Source organism: Paracoccidioides lutzii (assembly GCF_000150705.2).
Source record: "Paracoccidioides lutzii Pb01 unplaced genomic scaffold supercont2.19, whole genome shotgun sequence".
In the NCBI taxonomy this organism is placed as follows: domain Eukaryota; kingdom Fungi; phylum Ascomycota; class Eurotiomycetes; order Onygenales; family Ajellomycetaceae; genus Paracoccidioides; species Paracoccidioides lutzii.
The window spans coordinates 623560-633937 of NW_015440965.1; the positions used below are offsets into that span (position 1 = coordinate 623560).

Here is a 10378-nt window from a genome sequence, read left to right on the forward strand (position 1 = left end):
TTAGATTAATGTACCAGGACAAATCAACTCATTTGCATATGCGCGGTATCGAGATAGGATATCAGTGTTCTTGAGGTCCTCGACTTGAGAGGTAAATGCATAATGAGAAGCGAGGGCGCCGGTTGCCACAAGGACAGCTAGATATATAAACGTTAGTCAGAAATTACAGTACAGAAGGTAATCGCTCGCAGTGTATGTATTCCTCAAGAAAAGGGTGTTTTTGTTTTGTAATAAATGCAAACAGAAGTTTTAAAAAATCGTTGAATACTCACGTCTATTCAACCGCCGTGGGATTGTCTTAGTCAACATTGCTTCGTCATCAACTAATGGAAGATGGTCGATGATATCTTTTCCCCAGACGGCAATGAAATTGATGCTGATCCGTTCGAAACCCATATTCCAGACACCACGACGGGCAAAATCATACACATCGGTTGCGTTCTGCTCAAGGGATTCAAAAAAGGAAAAATGCTGCTGCGCGGCGAGAGACCACTTTCCATATACCTCTTTCCATGGGTTGCAGAGTGAGTGTTGGATAGGGGTACGATATATGTCGCTTCGATTCCCGTGGCGGAGGGGTAGCCAGCGGTGGTTCGGATACGGCGCGGTGCCAACTCCGAGCGGGAACTCGAAATCATCCGGGCCCTCCCAGGGTGGGAGTTGTGAGGCACGCCACGTCGGTATTCCCAGAGAAGTGTCGCTGGGCTGCGTCAGTTCGGGAAGGTAAGGTCGTATAGCTTCTGTGCGGTAATGGTGGTAAGAAAGAGGAGCGCCATTGACAACGTTTGCAGAGACGATAAAAGAGTGGTTGCTCCCTAGCTTCAGCGACACCAACTTCGGGATCGCATGGTCGTTAATGTAGACAATATCATCGTCAATTTTAAGGTAAAGTGTATCCGGTTCAGTCACAGCGCTGTCCCATAATCTGGCATATCCTTTTCTCTCACTATCTGTATCCGGTGAGATTTTCTTATATAGAGGTGAAGTAGGAAGCAGCTTATCCAGCCAGTTCAAATCATTCTGGTTCTTGGTATTGGACACCCAATACACCTCATCGATCCATCCTCTGTTTGCCACGAGATTCCTCTTTAGATAGCAATCAAGAATTTCAACTCTATCAGGCCGTCCGTAAAATATCACGGCAACAATCTTCAAGCCAGGAGGTTTCCTAATACTATTTTCAGGAATAGCGGAAAGGGTGGGGGAGGGGGAGTGGTGGGGAGGATAGGATTGAGGAGGTAGAGGACGCGATACAGTTGGAGTATTCGCAGGTAGGCCCTTTTCCTTCCTGCTTGCTACCTCATGTGGAGTAACAGTCGACTGATCATCCGATAGGGGAGAAGATGGGTGCCGTAAAACTGGAGGATTATAATATGTTGCAATAACAACTAGAAAGAAACATATCAATGAAAAAAGTCCGATTTTGAAAGAGCGTCGGAACAATATTGAGTTCGAAGTCCAACCAGGGAGAATTAACCAGAGGAAACCACCTGAATTAAGAAAAGAACTTCCGCGCATGGTTGGGTTAGTCAAACACGATCTGGCTTGGGGAAAGATGGGGAAGATAGAAGAATAGCGAAGAAAAGGAGGAATCCTATCGGAGAAGTTCGCCTTAAATCCAGCGTGGCTTCGTGAAGGACTTTCTATTCCCCATTCCACTAACGTGATTTACCACTAAATGAGCCGCGTTTTTGCGATCAATTAAGGATTTAAGAGCTCAAAGGTTAAAAATTACACTGCAACTGCTAGGAAGCACTCAATTAATAAGAAAACACTGCACTGGTGTTATAATGACTTGCAACTTGCACAGGATAAAACAGCCTTCCAACATAAGAAGCTCCCAAATCAGCAAGAACAAACACTTCTACTTCATATAGAGAAGCTTGCAGCTCATAGCTTTGCTCCTATATCTCAAATCATTCAAAATCTCATTGCAGAAATCATCAAAGAATCTGTTGAAATTCACTAAGTGAGGTGCTTTATTAAGTACTATAAGACTCAAATTCAAAGAATTCATGTCCATGACATTGATCAAAATGCAAAATAGCAGATAATTCTACTCATTTTGAGCATTATTTTCAGCTAGTATTTTGATCTTTTGCTTGTTTTCTTGTGCTAAGTTCTATATAGACTCTTGCTAACTATTTTGCTATATAACTATATAGTTAAATGAGAAAATTGAAAAATATAATATTGAGTTATCAAATATCTACAATTTTGATGAAAAGAGCTTCTTAATTGACATCAGTCAGACTATTAAGTGAATTATTCCAGTTGAAGCTTTGAAAATAAAGTAAATTACTGCAGTTCAAGATGACAGCTGTAAATTCATTTCTCTATTCACAGTAATATATGCAGATGAAATAACTCTTTCATTCATTCTTAGTTATCAAGAAAAGTCTTATGATATGTTAAATATATGACTAGAAAATTTGAATGAGAATAATATAGCTTATTTTGCAGTTTCTGAGAAAGATTGAAGTAATGATGACTATAAACTTAACTAATTGAAATGAATTTTTGATGAGCACATCAAAATCAAAGCAGACTGCAGAAAATATCTTCTTATTCTAGATGAACACTCTTCTTATATCAATATAAAATATATTGAATTTGCATATCAAAATTAAATTCTTTTTGCAGTACTGTCTTCACATTTAACTCATTGACAGCAATCTTTGAATGTTAATATTTTTAGTTCTCTAGCAGATGTATACATTTATAGTGTCAATAATCTCCTTTGCAGTGAATTTGAACTCATTTAAATAATAAAAAAAAGTTTTTTATCAGTCTTCAATTTTATGTTATATTAATCTTTAATAGCTAAGAATATTCAATCTGCATTTATTGTCACTGATATCTATTCTTTTACTTCTGAGTATATTATTCATTAATTTATAAAATAATTTATATCTTTAATCAATTTAACTTCAACTGAGATTGCTACATCTATAACTATCTATTCTCTTTAACATGATATTAATAGAATTTGAATTTAACAAAGTATACTCTTTAAAGATATGAAAAAGATTATACATACTAGTAAAAAGCTTATCTTTAAAAAGAAGATGCTAGCATATGAGAATAAGACTATAATTAAAGTTTTATACAATAAAAAGAAGTAATAACAGTGTGAAAGACTTTTAAATCTATTGAATTCATAGTAGTAATCTAGCTAAACTTAATTCTTCTCATCATTTAAGGTTTAACTAACTCATGAGAGTATTTAGAAAGCAGATTGTAAAAAAAAAGAGAAAGCTGCTCAACAAGCTTAAGACTAACTCCAATATGATCTATGAAAAGAATATGAAGTTGAAGAGGCTCAGTGAAAATGAATTGAATAATAAGCAGCTTAGACAGCAGCTTATAGAATTTGTGAGAAAAAGAAGACTAGAAAAATAGAGAAGTATGAAGCTTAGTAACTTGCTAGAGAGGCTAAAAAGACTCAGCTTGAAGCTGAGAAGTAAGAATAGACTTATACTCACACTGCAAAATGAAAATCAGTCAGTTCAACTACAGCTGCTTTAAAGTGATAGTGAAAGCAGATGTCTATAACAGATTCTAATCTTTTAAACTCTATTTGACCTTTCAGTCTAGGAAAAGAAATTAATCTTAATCTCTCAAAGTAGCTTACTACTACTTTTACTACTAATTCAGAAATTGATACTTCTTTGATCAATCTTCTTACTTTATACTAAGTTTTTCATTATGACTGTGTTCTTTAGTCAAGTATATATTTATTATATTAAATTATTTAATATAGAACTAGAGAATACTCTCATTATTATTTAATAATCTAATTAATATTTATTTTATTATTGTGAAATTAATTAGATTCTAGCAAGTTGAAGCAGTTTTGCTGAGAGCAGCTCATTTAGTAATATGGCTCATTTAGTGATAAGTCACATTATAGCCTGGGGGAAAACATTAGGAAAAACCCTTTAATATAACTAGTCACTCAACACTTCAAGTCACTTAACACTTTAATTTTTCTCACTTCAACACAGTTAAAATCTTTGCCTTTTTACATGATCTATTATATCAAATAAAGATATAATTAAACTTACAATTAAAGGTTTGAAAGCGTAAAAGGTTAAAATCTATTGTGATACTGCTAAAAATATTCAATTAATAGAAGTATACTATTCTGACAGTATAAAAACATTAACTCTCATATAATATTAGAAAGTGAATATGAGCTGTATAAGAAAGGAATCTCCGCAATATTAACTGTTATATAATGAAATACTAAGCTTGATGAGAAAAAGAAATGCTGAGATCTACCTTGAATTATAAGCAATTTATAGATTTATATAATGAGGTAAATTTAATCTCAGTATCAAAATCACATGATGAAAATAGATTTAATTCTGATATTGAAATCACAGAGTCTAATATCATCATTTAATTATGACAGAGTAGCAAGCTCGATGAATTGCAAAGATTTTCTATCTCAAAGTTTGACTTCTTATAATATTTGTTGATATATAATTTTATAATTTCTTGTTTTTTTTTCATATTATCAGTTGCAGCTTTTAAACTTTCTTTATTTGAATGATATGCTACTGAGTATTTTTTCATTTGAGGTTTTTTTCTCTAGATAGTGTTCTCAGCAATAACTTTTAATCAAAAAACATTTAAAATTTATATCTGTAGACAGTTAGAAAGAGTATTATCTCAGTTGATTTATTCATCACTGCTTTAGCCGCATGATTTATCATTGACAATCACTCATCTCAGTTATTCTAATAGTAGTTTATATATAAATAAAGCTTAGTTATTAAATATTTATTGATAATCTCAGTCTAATTATTTGTTTATATGTAATAAGTTGATAAAAGCTTTAGCTTAACTCTTAATCATTTGATGAATTTATTTTAGAAGTATAAGATGAATTGTGATTCATATTCTAATATGATTGAATCTGATACTTTATAATATTAATAGAAGTGCTTTGAAAATAGTCTTAGCTCTTTAATTTCTATCTTTCTTATTATAGAAATAGATATAGACTTCTTACTTTATCAACAGACAATTATCAATATTACATCATGATTTCTTTTCATTATAGAGTTATTTATAAAGATTATTAATATATACTATCAGACTTTGCTGAGAATTAATAGAGACTTCAATAACTTTGAAATTTTATTACAAAAGATCTTTATTCATCAGTATATTAAACAATTATTTATAAACTAATTGATATTCTTTATTCAGTTATTTTAGTAGTATTTTATCTTCACTAGCAAGTATAGATTCTTCTTCTCAGAATATATTATTAATGACTATTAATAAATTTTCTGTTAAAAATATGTTTACAGAGTAGGATCTTTCTCAATTGATATTGCTAAATATTTTTTAAAATATAAAAGTTTATCTATTCAGCTCTAAGTACTATTCTCTCTGTTGTACTTTCTCATATCATAATTTTAGTGATTCTATCTCTGTATTTCTTGTCTTAAATTTATTAAAAAAAATATATATATATATACTCATATCTATAATTTTAATCTCAATAAATTTCTTAAAAATCTTTGAATTCAATCTTTCTGACTAGAGAAATAATTATATCTAATTGCTTTTGTCATTTTTATGAACCTTCAGTCAATTTACTATATTTATTAGTGTATTTTGATACTCAGACTGATACTGAATTAGAAAGTAAAATCAGAAGAAAAACTCTGCTCAGTATGCTTATCTGATATTGAAATTTTTAATTATTATAAAATACTTAAAAGTTTAATAATTAGTTAAAATTATAAATTTCTCTATTCTCTAAAGGTTTTTCATCTCAGCATATCATTCTGTCAATGCTTTTACATTCAGTAGTATATTCTTATCATAAATTTCATAGTTTCTTTCTACTTACACTTATTGAAGCTGAGTAGAAAATAACTGAATATAACTACTCATTCTTATATAACTGAGATAAAACATCAGTTATAGTATCATCTGAAGTATTCATCTTCACTCAAGTCTCTCAATTTGAGTTATAATGATAAAGTACTGAGGCTTCAAACAAAGCTCTATTTATTTAATCGAAAACATGCTGACAGATCTCATTTCACTTAAAAGATTGATTTTTTCATATAAGCTTAAATAGTGAGTTTATAATTCAACTATATTTCTTGATAAAATATTAATAGATATTGTAGAATTTCAAAAAGAATTGATTTTTCTTAACTATACTAAATACTATTTATTATAATATTATTATAATCTTTTTCAAATTCACTTTAATTACTTAATCAGTAATAATAAATCTCAAGTACTTTATTTATTGAATATGAAACTCATATTTTGAGATACTTATTTATAGTTTAATTTCTTATAATTTAATCAACATCTTTTTAACATACTTTTTATATTTTTTTTAAGATTTTATTATAGATAAATAGATTATTCACAAAAGCAATCATAAATTAATTCAAGTAGTTAAAGAAAATAGTATTTATAAAGTATTAAAAAATTATTAAATTATTACTTCAATCAAAGAGCATAATTTTATACTTATAGATTTTATAATATGTTTTAAAAGCAGTCAGATCTTTAGTTTCAGAGTATATATATATCTAATTAAAGTTCTGATAAATGTTCAATTTGATAAAGAACTTAGCCTTATATAGCTGGTATATAAGCTCATTCACTAGTGAAATTAAGTATTAATTCTATTTTAAAATTATATTAAGTTGATGATAATTCACATAAAACCTTAGCTTGCTTATCATATGAGCTATATAAATTGAAAATGCAAATAAAAAAGTCACTGATGAAATAAAACCTTTCATTAAATTGATTTCAAGATATTACTTAATCATTTCAAGTTATTTCAAGCTCATTCAGTATAATGATATATGATTAATAACTTTATTTAAATTAGTTCTTTTTTTAAGCTTAATCTTATAGTTTACTTTTATTTAGAAGAGTGATAATTGATCAAAATAGTCTTTAAAAAAATATAATAGAATTTATTATAGTTTTTCAGCAATTAATCATTAATTATTTCTTCATTTTTTAATTCTATATCAATAATAATCTTTTTCTTTTCAATAATTCTATCTATTTCACAAAGGCTTAAAATAAAGATCTCTGACTTCTTGCTTTTTTCATGATAATAAAAGATTATACTATTAATAAATATTATTTTTTATTACTTGTTTAGTTCATTTTTTATTTAAGCTCTCACATATTTTTTAGCAATTTTCTGTTTAAATTTCTCATTAATAAGTTTATTATAATAATCTACATCTTGTTGATACTCTGGCTTTACTACTGATTTCTTCAAAATCTTTTTTAAAATTATTATATTATATTTTTCTTATATTCTATTCTCAATTATCTATATACTTGATCAAATTAAATATTGATTTTATATATTTAGTTATATTTTCTACTTTACTAGTTAAAATTATTCTAAAATTATATTATTACTTCTTAAATTTATTGTTAATATTGACATGTTGAGAAATTTATATTTATATACTTAGAAAAGCAGAAATATAACTTTTATAATTGAAGTTTTTTTCTGATTATTGAATTTCACAATCTGATGATCTTTTATCAGCTTCTCAGAGTTTATCTCTAAAACTTTAACACACTTGTATATAAAGCTTATATTGATAAGAATACAGTAATTTGCTTCAAAATTTACTAGTATTTTTATAGAAATAGTATATTTATTAAAAGCTACTTTAATATATATAGTAAAAGAATTTTTACTCATCAACTAATTTATATTCAAAGTTTATAGTATAACTATTTTATATAAAAAGAAGGCTACTTTTAGATATAATCTTTTTCTGATTTGATGATAACAGTTCCAGTATTCACTTTCTCCAGTTCTATCTCTTACTTGCATGAGTAATTTTATACTATATAATCTTTGCTTTAACAATAGAAGTATTTCACTTTTTATTTTTTTAATTCTCATTCTTTTGTCTATTCTCAGTTACCTATACCAGTGCAATTATAGTCAATTCATAATTTCAAGTTGAGAGAATTCTTTTATAATTATTTTAAATTATAGAAGTTTCTTTATAACTAAGCAGTTATTAATTATTTAAACTAGATATGTTTTTAAAATAGTGAGTAGTTCTGATTTAGATCTTTTGAACTTTATAAAAATTGCTACAATTGATGCAGACTGACACAATTATAGGTTGAAGATGAAAAAAAATCTTATATAGAAAGTCTACTTTATAGTTATTCTTATGAATTTGAGCTTCATTAGCTAAATACAAGAACTTGATTATAAATATATAGTAGTCATCTTCATTTTTCATTATTAGTTATTGATATATTATCTTTATATTATATAATATATTAATATTTTTATATATTTTTGATAGATACTTGAATATTTTTTTAACTATTTCAAACTTCTAATAATGATTTTTCTTCATTTTTGAGACTAAGTATCAGGTAGCTTTATTATTAGTTCAATTTTCAATATAGACAATATCATTTTCTTTAGTTGAAAAGTGATTTATATTGATAGCTAGCTTGTATTTTATTAGGAAAGGCAGTTTTCAAATATCAATTCTTTCTCCTTAACGAGATGCTTAGAGTTATTGAATTTGACTGATTATTGCATCTGTTAAGTATTCATCAGTCTGATTTGAAAGACTAAAGAGTTCATGATCTACTATAAGATATTTATTTTTCTATCAAGTTATTTACTTGCTAATCAAGTTCACTTATTTGCTTTTTTTACTCATTTCATTCTACTCTAATCCTTTCTACAATACCTATTATCTTATTTATAAGATTAGAAATTTTTTGATATACTCAATTTGAGTTCTTCTTAATTACTACAAGAAATTATTTCTTTAATATGAGATTTTTTAATCTTATATTTTTTTAATCAAAGTCATCATATCTCAGTCTGATCGTCATAAACTGTCAGACTCTCTAACTGCTTTTGATATCTAAATAGTCTTTTCAGAGATTCAAAAACAAAAGTAGAGAAAAATTCTCAAAGATTTTTCATTTAAAAATCTACTTTAAAAAGAGCAAGAAATGTAATAGATTTTAGTATTATATTACAGTTTTAATTTAAATACAAGTGAATAGATATTTAATTATCAACTACATTAGCTATCTAAGCAAATACTAAGATGATTCTTTAAAGATTAATTTAGAGAAGACTTTGTTTATATAGCTCTTTTTCTTAGTACAATGTCAAAGATTCAGCTAGATGCAAGTGAACTGGTATTTAATTGCCAACTAGATAAGCTATCTAAATGAATACTAAGATGATTTTTAAAAGATGAATTTGAAGAAAACTTTGTTTATATAGCTCTTTTTCTCTAATGCTGTTGCCAGGTGATTACCACATTTATATATTATTTATACATAAAGTAATTATGGGGTTGTTTGCTATTACCTAGGCAATTGTTATTTACTAATCACCTTGACTCATATAATGACTGATCACCTCAGTCTGTATGATGACTGATGATTTCAGTCTATATGATGAGTGATTATCTCAGTCTGTGATGATTATACTGTCAAGAAGATTGAATATAAACCTGTTCTAAATTATTATATTATCTCTCCTTGAAGTCTAGACATACTCTCATGCTGATAGATTATCATCTCCTTTATCTGCTAAATAATTGTTCTTTTCTCAAGTGTTCAATCATTTATTTAATTGTTTTAAGAGCTTTACTTTTGTTGAATTTGCAGTATAAAATTATTGAATCAGATATAGTGATCTCTTTAGATTTTGTGCTAGATATCATGTTGAATCTTCATCAAATTTTAGCTATTTTATCTGATATTGAAACTTCTCACAGGAGATATGACTTGCTAAAATATCCTCAACCTCTTACTTATTTTCTTCTTATATCTTAACTGATTCTGGTGTCTCATTTAGCTGTCTAGTAGAGGATCATTCACAATCTTTTATAGCTTATCAAAAAAGAATATTGAGTGAATTTTCATACTGTTTGATAGTTTTAGTCTGTAGCTGTTTTCTACTCTCTCAATGATTTCAAAGAAGTCTTCATTTTGCTTCATGAGTTTTCTACTAAGGTGTTGAATTCTATAGTTCTTTAGTGACAAGAAGACTTTATCTCCTATCTTAAAGTTTAGCTTATAGTGATGCTTGTTAATCTATAATTTTATAATTTCTTATATCTTTTTTATATTGTTTACTGCTAGCTTTCAGATTTTCTTCATTTGAATAATATAGTACTTGGTATCTTTTCATTTAAACTTCTTTTCTCTAGATAATATCTTAAGCAGTAACTTTCAATTAAAGAATATTCAAGATTCATATTTATAAGCTGTTAGGAAGAATGTTATCTCAGTTGATTCATTTATCAGAGCCTTAGTCATGTAATTCATCATTGGCAGCCACTCATTCTAGTTG

At 27.7% G+C, this 10378-nt stretch overlaps 1 protein-coding gene across 1 annotated transcript; it reads right to left on the bottom strand.

The window, feature by feature from the left end:
• PAAG_06720 (hypothetical protein) lies at positions 1-1518 on the bottom strand (the record flags this gene model as incomplete). Its single annotated transcript, XM_015845980.1, has 3 exons — positions 1-137; positions 273-1388; positions 1464-1518. The coding sequence occupies 3 exons, from the start codon at positions 1516-1518 to the stop codon at positions 1-3; spliced, it is 1308 nt and encodes a 435-aa protein (XP_015700206.1).
• Between the last annotated feature and the right edge of the window lie 8860 nt (positions 1519-10378).